Below are 21,697 nucleotides of genomic sequence, written 5' to 3' on the forward strand. Positions count from 1 at the left end.
GAACTCCTTGAAGAAAATATTGGAAAAAAGAGCTGGGACTTGGCAATGATTTTTTTGGATATGACAGCAAAAACATAAGCAACAAAGGCAAAAATACACAAGTGGGACTACATCAAACTAAGAAAACTTGAACTAAACTTAAAGACAGCTGTACATTGGGGCGCCTGGGTGGCTCAGTGGGTTAAATAAAGCCTCTGCCTTCGGCTCAGGTCATGATCCCAGGGTCCTGGGATTGAGCCCCGCATTGGGCTCTCTGCTTGGCGGGGAGCTTGCTTCCTCCTCTTTCTCTGCCTGCCTCTCTGCCTACTTGTGATCTCTGTCTGTCAAATAAATAAATCTTATAAGAAAAAAAAAAAGCTGCTGTACAGCAAAAGAAACAGTTAACAAAATGAAAAGGCAGTTTATAGAATGGGAGAAAGTATTTGTCAACCATGTATCTGATAAGAAGTTAATATCCAAAATATATAAGGAGCTCTTCAACTCAACATCAGAACCCAAATATTCCAATTAAAAATGGGCAAAGGACCCGAATAGACATTTTCCCCAGACATATGAGTGGCCAATAGGTACATGAAAAAAGTGCTTAACATTACCAGCCATCAGGGAAATGCAAATCAAAATCACAGTGAGGTATTACCTCACACCTGTTAGAAAGGCTATTATCAAGAAAAAACAGGTAAGGTGTGCCTGCCTGGCTTAGTTGGAAGAACTCTTGATGTTGGGGTAATGAGTTCAAGCCCCACCTTGGGTGTAGCGGTTACTTAACTGAATAAGTAAACAAAAACTTTAAAAACCCCAAGGAGTAACAAGTATTGGCAAGAATTTGGAGAAAAAGGAAAGTTTGTACATGGCTGGTAAGAATGTAAGTAGGTAAGAGTGCCTGGCTGCCTAGTCAGTAGAGTATGCAACTCTTGATCTCAGGGTGGTGAGTTTAAGTCCCAAACTAGGTATAGAGTTTACTTTAAAATTTTAAAAATTAATAATAATGTAAATAAGTATAGCTACTATGGAAAAGCGTATGGCACTACCTCAAAAATTTAAAAATATAACTACCTTATGATTTATCAATACCACTTCTGTGAAATGAAATCACTGTGTCAAAGACATATCTGTACCCTCGTGTCAGTTGCAGCAATATTTACAAGAGCCAAGACATGAAAACAACCTAAGTGTCCCATCAACAGATGAAGGGATAAGGAAAACATGAAGAATATATAAACAATGGGTTATTAAAAAGAAAGGAATTCTGCCATTTGTGACAATGTGGATGAATCTTGAGGTCATTATGCTAAGTGAAATAAGTCAAAAAGAGAAAGATAAATATAAATCCACGTATGTGTAGAATCTGGAAAGACCAAACTCATAGAAACTGTAGATTGGTGGCTGCCGGTGTGGGGTGGGGGGAATCAATGAATGTTGTCTACAAGTACAAACTTCACTTGTAATGTAATTCTGGGGATCTCATGTATAGCATGGTGACTGTAGTTAAGAGCACTGTATTATATACAGTTGCCAAGAGAATAGATCTTAAATGTTTTCACACACACACACACACACACACATGGTAACTGAGGTGATAGATGTGTCACCTAACCTCGTGTGGTAATCATCTTGCTGTATGATGCATAGATCATCACTTCGTGTGCTTTAAACTTAAACGATGTTATAAATTATATCCCAGTATAGCTGGAAAAAGTTTAAAGATATTTGCCATTTTTACTAATTTGATGTTCATATTGCAGAAGTAGTTCCAAAGCAATGATGGGTGAAATATCTGGTTCCTTAGCACAAATGAAGACAGTGGCACCAAACTGTACTAGTAGTCCCTGTATTTGCCACTGACTCACTCGCTGTTGGGAAAAAATGTTCGCTAGTTTCACTTAAGAATGTCCTTGATGTGGGGTGCTTGGGTGGCTCAGTGGGTTAAGCTGCTGCCTTCGGCTCAGGTCATGATCTCAGGGTCCTGGGATCGAGTCCCACATCGGGCTCTCTGCTCAGCAGGGGGCCTGCTTCCCTTCCTCTCTCTGTGATCTCTTCCCTTCCTCTCTCCTATTGTGATCTCTCTCTCTCTGTCAAATAAATAAATAAAATCTTAAAAAAAAAAAAAAAGAATGTCCTTGATGAAATAGTACGAGTAACCCAGTGTTTGAAAACATGTCTGGAGGAGAAGGAGAATCACTCATGGGTAATTAAGTTACTAGCTAAATTAGACACTTTAAATTGATACCATTTTTAAAGAAAAAGACGGACCAAAAAATAAACTATAGAGAACAAACTGGTGATACCATTTTTAAAGAAAAAGATGGACCAAAAAATAAACTATAGAGAACAAACTGGTGGTGCGGGTGGTTGGGAAAATAAGAGGTGATAGGGATTAAGAGGGTGCTTAGCTCAATGAGCACTGAGTAATACACAGTTGTTGAATCACCCTGTATACCTTTTGTTTGGTAACTTAACATTATGTTTCTTTTTGTAGGTATCAAATATTACAGAATAAAGTTTAAATTTTAATTTGAAAAATAGATGGTGGGCATATTGAAGATAACATAATATTCCACCAAATTAGATATGCTGTCATGTATTTCACCTAGCTCGGTTAAATAATTCGGATTTATTGGGCAAGTCAAGTTTTCTCTTTTGTCGTAGAGGTGATCGTAACTTGTGAGCATTTACCAAACAGCCTAGCACTGTTCTAAGTAGTACTTCATAGGTATTAACCTATTTAATCCTTGTTACAACCCTATGAAGTAGGAAGTTATGTCCCTGTTTTAAAAATGAGATGTCAGGTGCTAAGTTACTGAAATTATCAGGCCTCCTTGAGGAGCTTCAGTCCCCCCAAACAAGGGAGGTTGGGAGGCTGGGAAGGGATAGAAGCCCAGTGAAAAGGAAATGCTGTCCTCTTAATAAGAGCTTTTGTATTATCTTTTTTTGTAGAGACCATGGCGAGCCCCGGGAAAGACAATTATCGAATGAAGAGCTATAAGAACAATGCCCTAAACCCTGAGGAAATGAGACGAAGAAGAGAAGAAGAGGGCATTCAGCTCCGGAAGCAAAAGCGGGAGCAACAGGTAGGTTAACCTGAGTGCTCAAACATCTGTTCAGGAATACAATTCAGCTCCTGTGGTTGGTCTCCACCTTTCATTGTCACCTTCCCTTTAGGAAAAGAGCTTAGCTCTATGGGCAACTCATCTAGTTTCCTTTATTGTAAAGAAATGTTGGAAGCTTTGAAAAAAGAGATCCAATCCCTTATTCCTTTTCCATAATTTAGAACAACTTATGGGGTGTCTGGTGACTGAGCAGGTTAAACATCTGATTCTTGATTTCAGCTCAGTCATGATTTTAGGGCTGTGAGATGGACCCCCCCCCCCAATCAGGTTCTGCGTGGGCATGAAGCCTGCTTAAAATTCTCTCTCTCCCTCTCCAACTCGGCATGCACACATGCTCTCTCTCAATTAAAAAAAGAACAGTTTAGACATTATTTATGTCTTCAGTATAACATTCTAGTTCTCACGCCTTGTTGCCTTCTCTCTTCCTCACCCTGATTGCCAGTATTAGGCCTGGCTCCTTAAAGAGTTTATCAGCCGTTCTGGCTGCCTTTCTTCTATGTCTTCAGTCCATTCTTTGTAAGTCTCCCTAGGACTGGTCCTCTGTGTTCTGTAGTCAGTGTTCTGCCGTGAACCACCACCTGACTGGTGCCTTGCCCAGGTATGCAGACAGCTAACCTGCTTTTGCCCACCCTCTTGCTTTACTATTATTCCTTTCCTTCAAAGCCTTTTACACCCATCAACTTTATCTTTAAATGTTCTCTTAGGAGCACCTATCTGCCTTGGTCCATAGAACATATGACTCTCAATCTGTGACTCTCAATCTCAGGGTCATGAATTCAAGCCCCACATTGGGCATAGAGCTTAGTTTAAAAAAAGGAAGAAGTGTTCTCTTAGATGCGAACAATTAGGTGTAACATAGTAAAGCAGTTGAATATCTTTCCACGTCAGTATATTAAGCTTGGCATTATCTCAACTATGCTAGCATTTCCTTAACTAACTGCCGTAATTTCACATGGACATTCTTTGTTTTCTTTATTACAGTGAATAGTTTTACCACTATCTCTCTTCTTTCAGCTTTTTAAACGGAGAAATGTGGAGCTGATTAATGAAGAAGCCGCCATGTTCGACAGTCTCCTCATGGACTCCTATGTGAGCTCTACCACTGGGGTAAGGCCCTTGCGTGTGCTTCAGGCAGGCCTGGGAAGTACCGGTGTCTGCAGAACAGAAATTGGGCAGTTCTTGTCATCTAATGGCTTTGCCAACAGCCATGCGAAGTTCTTTCTTCCATGGTCCAGTTTTGTAACTGGTCAGCATAAAGAATCAATAGGGTTGCATCTATAGTGGAGACACCTGAGGAAACATTTAAGGGAAGCCATCATTTGGCTCAGAGGTTAGGAATTGTCCAAATGTCCCAACTTAAAGCAGCCGTAGGTTAAACAAATACCTTCTCCTGAGCCTGCTGTTATGCCATCCTCCTTCCTTCAAGTGTTTAGAAAGCAGGATGCCAAACAGAAGTGTGTATTCATATCTAGTTCTGGTGTTGGTTTGCAAAGTCTTCAATCTGCCTTATGTTCTAGGAGAGTGTGATCACACGGGAGATGGTGGAGATGCTCTTTTCTGATGATTCTGACCTGCAGTTAGCAACCACACAGAAATTCCGGAAACTTCTCTCCAAAGGTACAAAGCCTGGTCCTCCCCAGGGAGGCCCTATATGATTTAACCTCTTGTTTCCTCTCAACTGACTTCATTTTCTACTCCCCTTCACTCATTCTACTCTAGCCATACTGCTTTGGTATTCCTTGGACAAGACAGGCACATTCTTATCTATGCACTGGCTGTTCCCTCTGCCTGATACCCTCTGCTCACTGATAACTGTGTGACAACTCCCCACTTCTATGAGTATATTCTAGGTTCTCAGTAAGCCTGCCCTGATGCCCTATCTAAAATTGCAAGTCCCCTCCACTCTCAGCGTTTTTACTCTTCTTACCCTGCCCTACTTCTTCTTTATTTCTTGTTACACTTACTAACATAATAGAATGTCTCTCCTCATTAGATACAAGCTCTGTGAGGGCAGACTTTTGACTTCATTTGTTGTTGTATCTTCAGTACCTAGAACTGTGTCTGTCACATAGTTTGTACTCAATAAAAAATTTGATGTATGATAGGAGAAATACTTCTTGTCTGAGTATATCAAGCAATCCTCCCAAGGGGGGAAAAAAGTGCTCTTTTTAGTAAGAAAAATAGTTAGATTAGGGTTCCCCACCTCTTGGGCTTTCTTCTCTTCCTTAATTCCTAACTTCAGGAATTAAGTTTCCAGAAGCCACAGGTGAGTATACTTAATTTAGGATTGGTTTTCTCTTTAGCATGCCAGCTATATCACACATATCAAACATGACCAATTATTGTGAAAACTACCTCACCAAAAAGGAGTTTGTAAATGTCGATTAGGACAGTCGGGACTACCTAGGAAGGATGGTGGATTCACCCCAGTGAATACATTAGCCTAAACCTCTCCTGACTTTTCCTTCCTTTCTCCCTCTTCCAGAGCCTAGTCCTCCAATAGATGAAGTTATCAACACTCCAGGAGTGGTAGATCGTTTCGTGGAGTTTCTGAAGAGGAATGAGAATTGCACATTACAGGTGAGGCCTGGTGTAAAAGAGTACCAGATAAAAACCCTCTTCCTAAGAAATTGTGTTTCTGTAGACACATCTCTCAGGAAATAGACAAGTAATACAAAAAAGTATTTAAGAAATGCCTCAGAGGTCTTGGTCTCAAATAAGAGAGCCTAAATTTCTTCCCTAAAATAGTCTCAAAGGAAAGATACCAGAGGGGCGTTTGGGTGGTACAGTTGCTTAGGCTTCTGACTCTTGGGATTCAGCTCAGGTTGTGATCTCAGGGTTGTGAGGTTGAGCCCCAGGTTAGGTTCTGTGCTCAGCATGGAGTTTGCTTAAAACTCTCTAGCCATCTGTGCTGCCCCACCCCACCTCTGCTGTGTTCATTCACATGCTCTGGCTCACTCTCCAAATAAAATTAAATCTTAAAAAGGAGAAGAAAGAAAGAAAAATGCCTTAATATGACAGCTTGATTATTCAGTTATAAATTAAAGGTTCTAGGGGTGCCTGGCTGGCTGAGTCCGTAGTACAGTAGAGTGTGCAACTCTTGATCTTGGGGTCACGAGTTTGAGCCCCACATTGGGCGTAGAGTTTACTTAAAAGTACATACAAATGTTCTAGTCCAATTCTCTCTCTCCTTTTTTTTTTTTTTTAAGATTTTATTTATTTATTTGACAGATCACAGGTAGGTAGGCAGAGAGAGAGAAGGGAAGCAGGCTCCGTGCTGAGCAGGGAGCGTGCTTCCTCCTCTCTCACTGACTGCCTCTCTGCCTATTTGTGCTCTTTGTCTGTCAAATAAATAAAATAAAATCCTTAAAAAATAAAATAAAGACTTTATTTGTAAGTAATCACTGTACCCAACGTGGGGCTTGAACTCAACAACACTGAGATCAGGAATTACGTGCTCCACTGACTGAGCCAGCTAGGTGCTCCCTGCTTTTTGTCTCTTAAAGGGGAAGAGGAGGAGGTTCCTGGGTTACTCTGGTGGTCAAGGGTCCAACTCTTGGTCTCAGCTCAGGTCTTGATCTCAGGGTCGTGAGTTCAAGCCTCACACTGAGCTCCATGCTGGGCCTGGAACCTACTTAAAGATAAAAATAAAGGGGAAGAGGAGAAGGCTTATGTTTTAGTGTTTTAGTCAGGGGAAAGAGGCTTACTGCTCTCAGCCAGTTGGTAGGCATGGCTGCTCTGTCTGGAATGACCTCTCAGTCATGGTTTAATCTCACTTTCAGTTTGAAGCTGCCTGGGCTCTAACGAACATTGCCTCTGGAACCTCTCAGCAGACCAAAATTGTCATCGAAGCAGGGGCAGTCCCCATTTTCATAGAGCTGCTTAACTCGGACTTTGAGGATGTACAGGAACAGGTAATATACACATTTGGCTTGGTTCTTGATGGCATTTTTGTTTTCATAAAACACATATTGGATCTTTGTGATAAGAGTGTCTTTCATTATTTATAATGGAACACACCTATTGAGATGATTGGATGGGGCCCCTAGGTAGCCTCAAGTTGAGGAAGGTGGTCATCAGAGCCCCCAGCTCCTCCCATCCCTCCACCGCAACCTCCCCAGAGAACTGGGTTGGTGAGCCCATTGATGCCATGCCCTAGAGAGGGCATGGAAGTTCCATACCAGCCTGACTGCTTACCCCATACCTTGCCTTGTGCATCTCTTTCATTTAGCTCTTCCTGAGTTATATCCATCACAATAAGCTAGTAAATGTAAGCAAAGTGTTTTCCCTGCGTTCTGTGAATCATTCTAGTGAATTATTGAACCTGAGGAGGGGATTATGTGAACTTTCGAATGTATGCCAGTTGGTTAGAAGTATGATGGCACCTGGGAGTTGCAGCTGGTGTCTAAAGTGGGGGCAGTCTTGTGGACCTGAGTCCTTAACCTGCGGAATCTCTGCTAACTCTGAGAGTTAGTGTCAACAAATGGTGTCGGATAATTGATTGCTGGTGTAGAGAAAACTTGGAATCAGAGGTGGTGTTGAAAAAAAGACAGCACATTATGCATTTTTCAATACCTACAGATCATAGAGATTAAGACACATCTTGCATTTCTTCCACTGGATTTCTACTGATTGCAGAGAAAGTGGAAAGTGGTGCCTCCCTTTTCCTCCCTTAATACATACAGGGTAGATCCCGGAGCTGCAAGAATGCAACTCTCCAATCACTTCCTTTTTTTCTTTTTTCTTTTTTTTTTTTTAGAGGTGTTAATCATGGGAACGGGTTTCTTGCAATTCACCTCTTTTTTTTTTTTTTTTTAAGATTTTATTTATTTATTTGGCAGACAGAGATCACAAGCAGGCAGAGAGGCAGGCAGAGAGAGAGAGAGGAGGAAGCAGGCTCCCCGCTGAGCAGAGAGCCCGATGCGGGACTCCATCCCAGGACCCTGAGATCACAACCCAAGCCGAAGGCAGCAGCTTAACCCACTGAGCCACCCAGGCGCCCACTTCCTTTTTTTCTAAGGAGTGAGCATAGAGTGGTCTTGGTTTGGCTTCTTTGGCAGCAGTACAGATGTCAGCCTGTCTTCCCCCACTAAATCAGGAACTCTGAGAGGAAAGGCCCTCAGAGCGAATGCTCAGTAAGGAGGTTGGCAAGGAGGGTATCTTCATACGGTTTTTGTCCCAAGTTGCTGGTGGGTACTCACTCTGGTATAAAATATTGACAGAAGCCACTGGAGTCTGTGAGTGACGGTTCCATTATCCCCTTTTCAGGCAGTCTGGGCACTGGGAAACATAGCTGGAGACAGCTCCGTTTGCCGAGATTACGTCTTGAATTGTTCCATCCTTAATCCTTTGTTAACGTGAGTAATTATGATTGTCTGCACCTGGGGCATCTGTAAGGTAGCCACATGGCAGATCTCTCAGGGGCAGCTTACCTTAAGGTGTTGAGTCAGTGCAAAACTACTAAAAGTTAAAAAAAAAAAAACTAAAACTATGTTGATTGCCAAAGTAAAAGATGGAGATAGATTTTGAGAGTACGAAGATTGTAAGATTGTGTCTGTGCCAAGGAGAATCTTCTGTTTGCTTACTTCGTGGCACTATAGATTCTCATGTTGGTCATACCTGCCTCATTGTTGAGCCAGGAGAGAGAGGCAAGACTAAAGACTAGCCCATCTGGAAAAATCCAAACTTCTCATTGGAATGCATTGATTTGCTATTTTATGCATAAGTATAAGTACATTGGAGAGCTATGTTGTAAACCACAGATTAAAGACCCCATGACGGATTATAGGGATCCTTTACCAATCCTTCCTTCCCATATCCTTCAAACAGAGCTTCATCTAAATTAAAATAGATGGATGGGTTGTACTTCGGAGACCATAATTTCATAGACTACCACTACAGCTCTTTCTTGGGTCCCTCGACAGAAAATCATTCCTTACCTCAGACTAGATCTTCCGCTTTCATTTCCAAAGAGAACAATACTCCTTGTTTAGATCTTGTGGCCAGAGTTAGGAGCACAGTATGTCCTATCTTAAAAGGCTTGCAGGTTTACTCAAATTCCAGCCCTTTGTATGTCCTTACTAGCTATGATCTTAACAAGCCACAGCTGGCCCTAATCCTCTGTGAAGATGTAGCTTGGCCACCTGGCCCAAGCAAGCTCAGTGAACTTAGGTCTATGGGTAGGAAGACAAGTGCAGCTGTTAGAGTCTTAGGAGTCTAATGGGATTTGCTCCTGGGGTTCTTAGGTGAAGCCCTGTGCCAATAGCATCATTGCTCAGGATCTGTCTATGCTTTACTGTTTCCTTCAGACTCCTCACCAAGTCCACACGATTGACAATGACACGGAATGCAGTCTGGGCTCTGTCAAATCTCTGCCGAGGAAAGAACCCACCCCCAGAGTTTGCAAAGGTGAGAGAGCTTCTTACCAGTGCCTGAGTGAAAGCAGTTCCCTTCACGTGCAGGCATTCTGATATAGGAGTTTTCAAGTCTTTGGGGGACCCCTTAGGGTCTCAGTCCATGAGAAACTGAAAGAGGCAATTGTCAATAAAGTAGGTGATCTTTTGTGTCTTGGATAGCAAAGTGAGAAAGGTAGTCCTGATGGTTTAATGTAGCAGAAATCTCTAGGGCTTGGATGTCCTTGTAGAGGGGGATACAGCGATGTTAGGGGTAGTGGTAGAGCTGATGTAAGCCCTGTCCCCTCACAAGTGCCTCTCACTCTGCTTCCAACAGGTCTCCCCTTGTTTGCCTGTGCTGTCTCGCCTACTCTTCAGCAGTGACTCAGACTTGCTGGCAGATGCTTGCTGGGCCCTTTCTTATCTGTCTGATGGCCCCAATGAAAAGATCCAGGCAGTCATAGACTCTGGAGTCTGCCGAAGATTGGTAGAGCTTCTAATGTGAGTGGGTAGAAATAGATTCCCTAAAGTTCTCCATGCTCCAACTAAAGAGCTGCAGTAAGCAGTCTTGCCACTCTGTGCAGAGGTCTGGAGCCGTGACAGTGCTGCTGGCCCTCTGCTGATCAAGTCTCCCTCCTCTGTAGGCACAATGACTACAAAGTGGCCTCTCCTGCCCTGAGAGCAGTGGGTAACATCGTCACCGGGGATGACATCCAAACCCAGGTAAGGAAGAAACTATTTAGGGACAAAAGCCCTAACCAAGAGTTTGGGTCCTGTTGGGGGACAGCGTGGTCCAGGAGCATGGGCTTGGGTGAAAAATTCCAGCTTTGCCACTTTCTGTATGATCAACTTGATTGCCTTAATTTCTTTTATAAGTTGGAAATCATTGTCCATTGGGTGCTTTTGAAGGAAAACTAAATGGAAGAGACTAATTAACTGGGACACTGTAGGATAATTCTTAAGTTTTTGAGTCATGGTCTCCTTGAGACACAAAGCTGTGGGAACCTTACCCCTACTTCCTATGCCCTCAGAATCCAACAGACCCTTCCTCATGTTAGTAAGACCTCCAGTGAGGGCACAGTAAAAAGGCTTTTGTTGAAATGCTAGAGATCAGAGTATTCTTTTGGTCTCGAGTAGTTGGCATAATTCTGTGGGATTCTTGACAGATTTCTAACAGGTGAATGATCTCACTCAAACCCACATTCCTTTCCTAGGTCACTGTGTGTGTGTGTGTGTGTGTGCATATATGTGTGAATTTTCATAACATGTACTGCTTTTACCACTCAGTGTACACCTCAGTGGCATTCAGTCCACTCAAGTTATTTGTCATCACCACCCATTCCCACAATGTTTCATCATCCCCTCACTCCCTTCTCAGTGCCCCTCACTTCTCTGTGTCTATTAAATAATAACTCCCCATTTCCTCTTCCCTGGGCCTCAGTCCTGGTAGGCATCCCAACAGTTTTTTATCTTAGGAGTTGATTACTCTAGGTCCCTCATATAAGTGGAACTATATATAGTTGTCCTTCTGTGTCAGCAAATTACACTTAGCCTAATGTCTTCAAGGTTCATTCATTCGTAGTATGTGGCATGCCTTCATTCCTTTTTATGGCTGAAGAGTAGTCCATTATATGCATATATCACATTTTATTTATCCATTTGTCTTGTTGAAAGATATTTGGGGTTGTTTTCACCTTTTGGGTATTAACGAATAAGGCTACATTGAACAGTGATGTATAAGTATCTGTCCCTGCTTTCAGTTCTTTTAGGTAAATACCCAGAAGTGGAATTACGGACTCATACACTGATTTTATGTTTAAGATTCTGAGGGCCTGCCTGCTGTTTTGCACAGTGGCTTCACTGTTTTATATCTCTACCAGGAACGTACTAGGTTATGATTTCTCTAGATCCTTACCAACACTTATATTGTCTGAGGTTTTTGATAATAGCCATCCTAATAAGTGTGAAATGGTATCTTATTTTAGTTTGTTGGTTTTTTGTTTTGCTTGTTTTTTAAGTAGGCGCCAAACTCACTGTGGGGCTTGAACTCACAACCCTGAGATCAAGAGTCAGATGTTAGACCAACTGAGCCGGCGAAGTGCCCCCTTATTGCAGTTTTGATTTGTATTTCCCTGATGATTAGTGATGTTTGGCGGCTTTTCATATGCTCATTGGCCATCTGTGTTTCTTTGCAGAAATGTCTGTTCAAGCCCTTTCAACATTTTTTAAATTAGGTTCCTCAGGGGTTTTTTTTGTTGTTGTTGTTAGTTGTAAGAGTTCTTTATTCTGGATATTAATTCCTATCAGATAATGGTGTGCATATATTTTCTCCCATTCTGTGGTTTGCCTGTTCCCTCTGTTGATGATGTCTTTTGGTGCACAAAAGTTTTTAATTTGGATTAAGTCCTGTTTACCTGATTTTTCTTTTATTTCCCGTGCTTTTGGTGTTCTAGGTCATTCTTAACTGTTCCGCCCTCCCTTGCCTCCTCCACTTGCTGAGCAGCCCCAAGGAGTCAATCCGGAAGGAAGCTTGCTGGACCATTTCAAATATCACTGCTGGCAACAGGGCTCAAATACAGGTGAAACAAGTAGAAGGGAAGGGGCCAGGGCAGAAGCAGGTGGGAAGGCAAGGGAACACGAGAGGTTGTGGGATATTTGGATCTAGAAGAAACAGTTTGTTTCCCTTTAGAAATTGGGGTCTGGGGTGCCTGGGTGGCTCAGTGGGTTGAGGCCTCTGCCTTCGGCTCGGGTCATGGTCCCGGGGTTCTGGGATCGAGCCCCGCGTCGGCTCTCTGCTCCGCAGGGAACCTGCTTTCTCCCCTCTGTCTCTCTGCCTGCCTCTTTGCCTACTTGTGATTTCTCTCTCTGTGAAATAAATAAAATCTTTAAAAAAAAAAAAAAAGAAAGAAAGAAAGAAATTGGGGTCTGTGTGCTGTTGAAGATTTATAAGGAGCCAGGTTCCTCTGTAGCCTCTTGCTTCTATGGGAAGAACAAAGGACCCCCAGGAAGAGAGAGATGTCTGAATCTTAGCTAATTTTGTAGGCTAGATTTGCTTAATCTTCTTAAAGTGACTTTCTCTGTGTGTGTCTTTCCCCCACCCCCACCTCCTCCGCCCCGCCATCCTCTCTCAGGCTGTCATAGATGCAAATATCTTCCCCGTGTTGATTGAAATTCTTCAGAAAGCAGAGTTCCGTACAAGGAAAGAGGCAGCCTGGGCCATCACCAATGCCACATCAGGAGGAACCCCTGAGCAGATCAGGTATCCATTCGTTTTTCATTGTCTTGAGTGATCTGTGTACTCTTATTCTTGGTTCATGGTCTACAAAAACCACTAAACTGCTCTTCCTGGGATAGGTCTACACCGGTCCAAAAGCACCAGGTTTAAGTGGTAAGCTGCTAGATTGGCTTTGGAATCTGGAATAGATTCCTCTAAAGCATGTATCTCTTTCCTTCTTAGAGAATAGAAACCTAGGACACAGACATCCATCTCTCCTTTACTTTCTAACTTCCAGAGAATTTAAATCTATATAATTGTCAGTTATTCATACAAATGAAGGAGGAACCATGCTGTGATTCATTCAACTTTTTTGGGAAATCATTTTGGGGAGGGGTGACACTCAAGAGAAGCAAATAGAAAGCCATTGTGTGTATGGTTTTTGATTTTGGTTTCCATCATCAACATGAGTAGGAGTGATGGGAACTGGACAAGTGTTTTCCCCTCAGCTTGGGGCCCAGGAAGAGGAGTAAGAATATAGTTAGCATGTTTAAACCCTTGGGAGAAAAGGGATAATCTTGAGTTAAGCTTTGAAGGATTCAGGGTTGTAAAAGCCCTTTGGACAGGTGAAAACATGAGTAAAGGTACAAGAATCAGAAACCTGGAGATGTTTACTTTATGCCCTTTGAAGGGAATGATGGGAGATGATGCTAAAAAGGAGGGTAGGAACCTAACTGTAGAGGGCCTGTTTTGTCAGGCCTGTAGAGCTTGGACCGAACATTTTAAACAGGGAAGTAATGTGTTCAATGTGGTAACATTACAGTAAGGAGGGAGAGTTGAGACAGGGAGGAGCAGTCTATGGCAGCCTTCCCCATGGAAATGACTAGACCCAGAGCACTGGAAGAGTGGAGAGACTGAGATGAAGAAGTGATTATGAAGACTCAGCAAGGAGGGGTTGCCACGAGTGTTGATATGTGTGAAGGAGACCCACAGGCCCTACAGCACCTGCCTCGTACCTCTCTTGCCCTGCATTAATTTAGAACTTCCCTGGTCTCTGCCCCTAGGTACCTCGTCTCACTCGGCTGCATCAAACCCCTGTGCGACTTGCTGACTGTGATGGATTCAAAGATTGTGCAGGTGGCCCTCAATGGGTTAGAGAACATCCTTCGGCTTGGAGAGCAAGAAGGCAAGCGCAGTGGCTCAGGGGTCAACCCGTACTGTGGCCTCATTGAGGAAGCCTATGGTATGTGTCCTTTCTTCCAGCCTCACCTCTGCCTTAACTAGAGAGGTTCCAGGTCAGGACCCAGGGACTGTGGGCCCCCAAAGTAGTCTACATGTAAAGCTATGGGATTTGGGGGGGGGTCATCATTGAACAAGGTTTTATCGCATCGTTTCCTTCTCCCTCTGAGGGGCAATAGATCCTTCTCTTTTGATAAGTAAGCATGGCACAGATGCAGAAATAGAGCTCCAGAACTGATGAGAGAAACAGGCATGGGAAGGTAGGTTTTCAGCTCACCTGGCAAGTTCCAGTAAAAGTGCTCATCACTTATCTCTGAGAGCTTCAGAGAAGTTAAATATTTGCCCAGGCCACATAGGTAGTTAAAGCAAAATCAGGATTAGAGCTTCTGACATAAATGTTTCATGGCCCCATAGAAGAGCAGTCACAGTTTACTCTTGTCCCTCCTTCCTTCTTGCCACCATAGGCTTGGATAAAATTGAGTTTCTCCAGAGCCATGAGAACCAGGAAATCTACCAGAAGGCCTTCGACCTCATTGAGCACTACTTCGGTGTAGAAGATGATGACAGCAGCCTGGCTCCCCAGGTGGATGAGACACAACAGCAGTTCATCTTCCAGCAGCCTGAGGCCCCCATGGAGGGCTTCCAGCTATAATGTCTGCCTCCGGGGAGGGGAGGGGATGGGAAGCACCACCAACCAGCGGAAAAGCAGCCCTCTGGTGGGCGGGAAACCAGCCCCCCCATCATCAGCCACCACACACCTCTGCTGCCCTGGAAACTGTGCTCTTGACCTGCTCCGCCCCCTTCCCTGGAGGGAGCACCCTCTGGACAGACAGAACCATCTGAGGCTCACATTTGGGTTTTCTGACAAGAAGGGGACGTGTTGGGTTTTTTTTCCTTACACTATATTTTGGCTGCACATATGTCTTTAACCCAGGAGCCCAGGGGTAGACAAAGGAGGACTGAGGTAATCAATTTTGCACCTTTTAATTTTTGTTTTTTTTTGTTTTTTGTTTTTTATCCTTTAGTGGTGACTTCCTTCCCTTTTATCTTCCTTCATCCTTCCCAGTTCTCTGCCCTGATCTGTGTAACTCTTATCTTGGGTACTTGAGCAGATGGAATATTCCAGAGGTGGGGGGTGGGAGGGGAGGGGAGAAATTCAAAACAAAGTGTTCTTGCTCTGACAGAATATTAATCTTGTATGCTTGGATTGAGTTATTTAATTTTTTTTTCTTTTGCACATTTTTCTTGTATTAAGATTGCTCTTTCCAAGAGCCATGAGTTCCTGGTTTTAGGAATCCCAGCTGCCAGCATGGTCTGGGACTGGAGGCTGAGGGGGAGGTCACTATGAGAAAAAGGTTCCTTCCTCCCTCTAGCCCCTTCCCAGACTCTTTAGTCTGGGAGAACTCCTTCCCTCCAGGGGCAAGTACACCAGTGGGAGCGGAGGGGAGGAGCACAGGCCTTCAGATGGGGCTTCCTATATGTCGCTACTGATCCCATATTTCCTATCCACCTTCCAATGGTGCGACCCAACTTCATTTGTTTACTTGAAAATTCCCCTCGGAGTTGAATGAACCTCTGAGGTAGCTGTATTTTCTCCTAAGCACGAGACAGGGGGCAGTGTTCCTTCCTCTCTCCTGAGGAGAAAGTCCTTGCTCTGGTGACCCATAAGTTGCAGAGGAGGTGGAGTGAGAGTGTCATGTATTGGGATAGCCAGGGATCCCTGCCTTTGGCCTTTCTTCTTCCTCCTCTTCTTCCATAGTTGGATCATGTATATTTTACTTCCAAAGGAGAGAATGTCAAAAAGTTCTGTATTTTTTTATATTCTATATATTAGGTAGGTCAGTCTTAATTGGTCTCAAGAGGAAGAACTGTCTGTAATTTCTATAAGTAGGATACTGTGAGGAAGACCAAAAAGAGAGGGGGAAGCCGCTTCGCTCAGGGAGCCTGAGCTTGGTCCTTTTCCTCTCTGTTTAGGTTCTGGGCCACCACCTGGGACCAACCCTTAGCTCTGGAACTTTTATATAGCAGGTCAGCCTGGTCTGATAGTCCCGGTACCTGAAGGGAGCAAGGATGGCCCCGGGGCCCGGAGAAGTCTACCACTCTAGTCCTTATTGCTAAGCATCCTGCTTATATCAGGAAACCCAGAAAGCAGTCTGCCTTCTCAGATTCAGTCTTAAAGACCCTGGCCATGTAAGGTATCACACACGGCTGCCTCTCCAGTGGTCACAGAAACTTAGCAGCCTTGGGACTTTTGTGAGAGTTATTGCTATCTTTCCTGTTTGGGATCCTTGGACCTGGTTTGGGTTTTTCCCATCCTTGTGACAGTTAAAATCCTAATGCCTTTCCTCTTTGAGTAAAGCTAGTACGATGCCTCAGTGGCTTGCCTACGCTTCGGTGGATTACATGAGAGTAAAGTCCAGTTGTTGGGGAGAGGAGTGGAGAAAGTTGCTGCCTAAGTGTAGACCAACTGTGGAGCTGTAGGCACAGTCTGCCCTGCCCCTGCTTCCCCACCGTGGTCAGTCCCGTGCCTGCGCTGAGCTGTAGTTGCCCTTCCCCAGAGACAGTGCCATTCTTACTCCCATTCCTGCACATCCCTTCTGGCTCAGGTTAAATCCCTACCCCTCTGCTTACAGATCTAAAGTTCAGGTGCTCACTATCGGCCATTGGTCTCGAATTTGCCCTCTCCTAGTGTTGAGATCCAACTCCAGAACCATTTGCTGAGGAAGGTGGTGTGGGGCTTGCGGTTATCCCTGAAAAGTCACACCAGTGCTGTGCCACCTTAGTACATCAGACTTTAGTACCCTGACCTTAGTACATCAGATGCTATTGTTCAGCATAGGAATAACAAATACTGGCTCACAAGGAGGCAAGGGGAGGGACCTCTGTCACTTGGCCCACTGACTCCATTAAAAAATTTTCCCCTTCAGTTCAAAGAAAAGCCCACCTGCCCCTACGCCCTTGTCCTTATCCCAAGGGCAAAGCACTTTAGTAGGACCTATTTTGTACATCTCAAGCAATAGTTGAGTCCCTGTCGTTGGGGCCAGATTTTTATTGTGAGACATACACACCCTGCTTTTCACAGCTACTCCTCTAAAATCTTGCACTTCAGATCTGGGGCCTATACCAGATGGAAGACTCTTTTTTGATCGTCTGGCTGCTGCTTAGAGCCAGTTTTCTCCAAGGACCTGAAAAGCTGAAGTCTCCCAGGGTGCAGCATGAGGACAGATTTCTCATAAAGTGGCCTCTAGGAGCATTCCTTCGTTGACGTCTTCCTCAGACTATATTTTCCCACTATTTCCTTTGACCTTCGACCCCTCTTTCAGTCCACAGGTGAGGTTCTTCCAGCCCCCAGGGGCAATAACATTACCTTCAGTGTCTCCTCCTCCTCTCCTTTGGTTCTTTTGGAAACCAAAACATTATTTCTGTAGCCCAACCTTGACAGCCACTCTTCATGGGCAGCCCCATCTGGGCATCAGACCCTGGCCTCAGTGAGGTCAAAGTCTGCTTTCCAGTAGATTTCTGAATGGATGTTGTAGGGATGAAGGGGCTCCGCAGCCGCTTTTAGGGAATAGCTTGAAAAGACATGTTTTTGGAATCTTCACATGCTGGCACATGGCTGCTATATCAGTTTAAGATCTCTGTTGGAGCTGGAGGTATCTAGGTGTGGATTCGAGGATAAGGAGCCTCTTTCTTAGCTGAAGTGTTCAAGGACTGTTGGAACGGTGCCAGCCATTCTTTATTGCCAGCCCCTCTGGTTATCCCACCCCCAACATCTTCTCTAGTACTAATAGAGTCTCTGGTGTTACAAGTCTGCCTTCAATTCTGAGCTGTTCCCAGGTAACTATGTGGTCTTGGCGTTGGCTGCCACCTTCCAGTGAGACCTCACAGGTTCCACTTTGAGCTGGCCAGTCTGGTTACATGGGGCAGTGCGGACAAATGACCTTTCTGAGGAGCAGGCACTGATGACCTCAGCTTTTGGGGACCCTTGCTCTTACCCACCCCCTTACCTAGAACCCTTAGATCTCTTTCTACTCTTTTCCCTGGAAGCCACTTTCCAAGAGCCCTATTTTTTTAGAGCTAAACTGCACAGATCATAGCTGCTACTGTACTTGGTCAAGGACAAGTGAAAGAAAGCTCTCAGGCACACTTTTCTAATTCAAGTCACACTAGTTTAAAATGAAAACCATCTGGCAGAACTATATTTCCATGTTCTCACATCTACATGTTTCCCTCTATGCCCTTAGAGCTACTTGTTTCTAACAAACTAAAAGGGAAGGAGATGAATGCCTAACAGTGCTTCCCTCTTCTCCCTGAGACTCACTCAGCTTGGTTTCCTCATCTGGGATTCTTCAGTAGATTCGTCTGTGAGCTCAGATTCTGGATTTTCAGTTGAAGGCGGGGAGCCATAGGGAGGATGGGCAGGCTGGAGGCCTCCCTGGCAGGCTGGGGAAAGGTGTGAGGCTTTGCACTGAACCATAGGAAGTACTCATTACCAGTAGCAACATCTTCTAGGTAGGACTTTCCTAGAAATTGCTAGAAGTCCTAGAAACTGTCCTAGAAGTGAGTGAGTGTGAGACTGCAAAATTGCTCATAGTAGGTTTCTTCCACAGCCGTTTAGGATTGCACATTCTAGACCAATCTTTTCCAGTATTTTTTCTGTGTCTTTCGAAGACTTTTGTTAAGCCAACCAGCTGAGAATTTGGCCCTGAGGGGATCCATGTAGTAGGCACTAGCTGCTCTTTGGACAAGGCCTTTGTAAATGATTCAGTCATCCCACTGTCTACCCCCTAGCCCCATCCCCACTTTAAGACCATGACAAGGGAAGAATTTGAAGTTAATACCAATCAAGTCTGTGAATTAAAGCTGTTATTTTCCTCTGAGAGAGCATTTTGCATCAGACCTGGGGTATGTGCAGAACCAAAACTGGGTGTGGGAGGCAACATTAAATTTTGGGCCCAGAACACCCAGGAAAAAGGTTTCTGTAGTGTGTCCTAAAGGTCTCTCCAGTGGGTTTGGGCCTACCTCGCTATTTCTTGGCCAGCCTGACTGCTGATGTCCTTGTTGGCACATACCTAAACCCCTTTCCTAACACTAGCCCTGCTCCCCTGTGTAAGTTAGATTTTCAGCTCCTGGTTTGGGGGGAGAGAACTGCCATGCCCTGGGGCCAGTGAAGGAAGTCAAAGCTCAGATCCTGAAACTGGCTGGGAACCTCTGGACTCAGGATGTCATTCAAGAGTTCCACCTCTACCAGAACCTTCAGACCCTAGAGTCAGGTATTGTCTCCTATAGCCAGCTTCCATGGGATCTGCCTTTGAGTGATGACTAAAGAAGCTAAGGAGGGGTGAAGGGTGGATATGAGGTCCCAGCCACCGAGGTCAGACTGGATGTCCTTCAAAAACAGCTTGGGTTCCCAGCTAAAGACCCTAGGAAGGTGAATCAAAACTTTTTCCTCATTGGTTTATTCTTTCCAAGTCCATTTGCTTTTAGTTTTCTAAGAACTATAAACTCTGGCTATTTTCCATGTTCTCAGGGCCCCTGGGTAGACAGAAAAGCTTGATGATTTCAGAGCAGACATAGGCCAAGAAACCGTGGCATTGAGTGTGCTGAGTCCAGACAAATGATATTTATATACACATCCAAATTTGAAGAGAAAATGTATTTCTTTAGGTTTCAAACACTGTACTAGATATAAAGCAAAAATAAAAAACCTGTTGCAAAGTTCTAAATCGTCTCTTTTCAAATCATCCTAACTTGATTTTTTTGGAAGCGAATAAGGTAAGAGTGTTTAAACGTGTGGCCTAACAGTGGAATTAGGATTGCAGCAGCCTGCTCCTGCTTATATTTTTTAACATTTTATTTACTCATTTAAGAGACAGAGTGTGCAAATGAGCTGCAGGGAGGAACAGAAGCAGATTCCCCAGTGAGCAGGGAGCTCAACACCTGCCACTCCCAAGACCTTGAGATTATGACCTGAGAAAACACAGATGCTTAACCAACTGACCCATCCAGGCAGCCCAAGAATTTTAAGTAGGCTCCACCACAACACAGGGCTCAAATTCACAATCCTAAAATCAAGACCTGAGCTGAGCTCAAGATTTGGACGCTTAGCTAACAGGCTCTCAAGCACCCCAAGAATTTCTTTTACTCCGCTTTATTGAAATATAATCGAGATATAGTAAATGGCACATATTTAAAACGTAGTTTCGTAAGTTTCGACATATCCACCCATGAAACCATCACGACAGTCAAGATAGTGAACATACCCATCACTTCCAGAAGTTTTACGTGCCCCTGTGGAGTCCCTCCTTCCCTCCAAACCCCCAGCATCCACTGATACATGTTCTGTCACATTGTTTAGTTTGCATTTTCTAGAGTATCTCTGCAGGATTTTGACATCATTTTATCAGTTTCAGCCACTGGGGTCATAACAAAACTACTCTGTTTAGGTCAATTCCTAAATCAAGAGATTACAAACAACCAGCCAAAAGGTGGTTCAACCTAAAAGGAAGGTTTGGGCTGGCTGATAGAGTATTCATTGCCAACATTTTTTAAAAGATCTAACTTGAAAAATCTCTGGCACTATTGGACCTAAGTTTCTGCTTGAAAACAATCTGCAAAAGAGCTCTATTTTATCACAATCCCCACCCTTCTCAGTGATCTCCCCAACTGACTAGAAAATGTTAATATTGTTGCAATTTTCTTTTACAGTAGAGGAGAAAACCTTTAACCCATGTTTCTCAAATTTTCTCTGCCATGCCCCTGTAGGCCACTGTTGATCCTTCTAGCTATACCATTCCACCCCTTATCCCACACAGGCCTTGTTCTTACTATCTTCTTTATCTCTGCCTAGAACACCCTCTTAAAATGGGAAGCCATCAAGGCCTGATTTATGTTACCTCAAGAGATTTCCAACATGTTTTTCTGGAAATAATCAGGGCCTTAGTTCAGAGACACCTAGATTCCAAACATTTCCGGCTTGAGTCCCATCTTTGTACTCATACCAGATTTTCAAGGTTACCTGGTAAACAGATTAAGGGTTGGGGAAGAGCACTATCCTTAAGTCTAACTGGGGAAGATACTGATCATCCTTAGGAGCCCCGAAAAAGTGCTCGATTTACACAATTTCATTCACTGCCCTGGACTGATGCTAGCTAGGCTTTAGAACTACAATTTAGCCAATAGTTTTTGTAATGTTCATTGACTTGTAAGCAAATTATTTCAACATCTCATTACTAATGCTGTTGCAGAGCTCTATCTAGACCTAGGGAGCTGGGACAGACTGCTGAGCACTAGGAAGGCTCTGAAGTGACCTTTGTGCTGGACCTCGAAATACTGTTTTTGTTATGGCATTTTGGAAGCTGGAATAGCACCTCTAAAAAACTGGGAAATCCTGAAAATAATTAAAGTATAGTGGGAACAAAAAAGAGGGCATGGGCAGGATTGGCTGGAAATAAGCCAGACCATTTACACATTAAATTTCAGGCACATGAGTTGTTGGCTATTATTCCATTATCCGTAGGCAGCTGAATAAAGAACTGTGATACCACATTTGGAGAGTTTGAGTTTTCCTTCCCCCTTTAGCCCCAGTACAACCTGGAATTTGACTGTAGAGGGTGGGTCAGTCAGAGAAAAAGCTCAGGCATCTCCTGAGGCCAAACTTCTTGCAGAGCCCCTTCAGCCCCTTCCAAAGAGGGACTGAGGGTGGTAATATGGAGGGGGGTGTGTATAAATAATTTAGCCAAATT

At 43.9% G+C, this 21,697-nt stretch overlaps 1 protein-coding gene across 3 annotated transcripts in view; it reads left to right on the plus strand.

Moving 5' to 3' along the window:
- Positions 1-19,678, plus strand: part of KPNA6 (karyopherin subunit alpha 6) — a 58,145-nt gene extending 38,467 nt beyond the window's left edge. For all 3 annotated transcript variants that reach the window (XM_045064113.1, XM_045064112.1, XM_045064114.1), the window contains 13 exons: positions 2,935-3,068; positions 4,122-4,214; positions 4,625-4,724; positions 5,593-5,687; positions 6,890-7,021; positions 8,376-8,464; positions 9,416-9,515; positions 9,837-10,000; positions 10,144-10,222; positions 11,953-12,078; positions 12,631-12,758; positions 13,778-13,956; positions 14,417-19,678. In XM_045064113.1, the coding sequence (XP_044920048.1) occupies positions 2,935-3,068; positions 4,122-4,214; positions 4,625-4,724; positions 5,593-5,687; positions 6,890-7,021; positions 8,376-8,464; positions 9,416-9,515; positions 9,837-10,000; positions 10,144-10,222; positions 11,953-12,078; positions 12,631-12,758; positions 13,778-13,956; positions 14,417-14,604 (1,607 nt within the window). In that variant the 3' untranslated portion in view covers positions 14,605-19,678. The remainder of the gene's footprint in view (positions 1-2,934; positions 3,069-4,121; positions 4,215-4,624; positions 4,725-5,592; positions 5,688-6,889; positions 7,022-8,375; positions 8,465-9,415; positions 9,516-9,836; positions 10,001-10,143; positions 10,223-11,952; positions 12,079-12,630; positions 12,759-13,777; positions 13,957-14,416) is intronic.
- Positions 19,679-21,697: the final 2,019 nt, after the last annotated feature.

Source organism: Mustela putorius, unplaced genomic scaffold, assembly GCF_011764305.1.
Source record: "Mustela putorius furo isolate JIRA1106 unplaced genomic scaffold, ASM1176430v1.1 tig00003853_pilon_pilon_pilon, whole genome shotgun sequence".
NCBI classification, from domain to species: domain Eukaryota; kingdom Metazoa; phylum Chordata; class Mammalia; order Carnivora; family Mustelidae; genus Mustela; species Mustela putorius.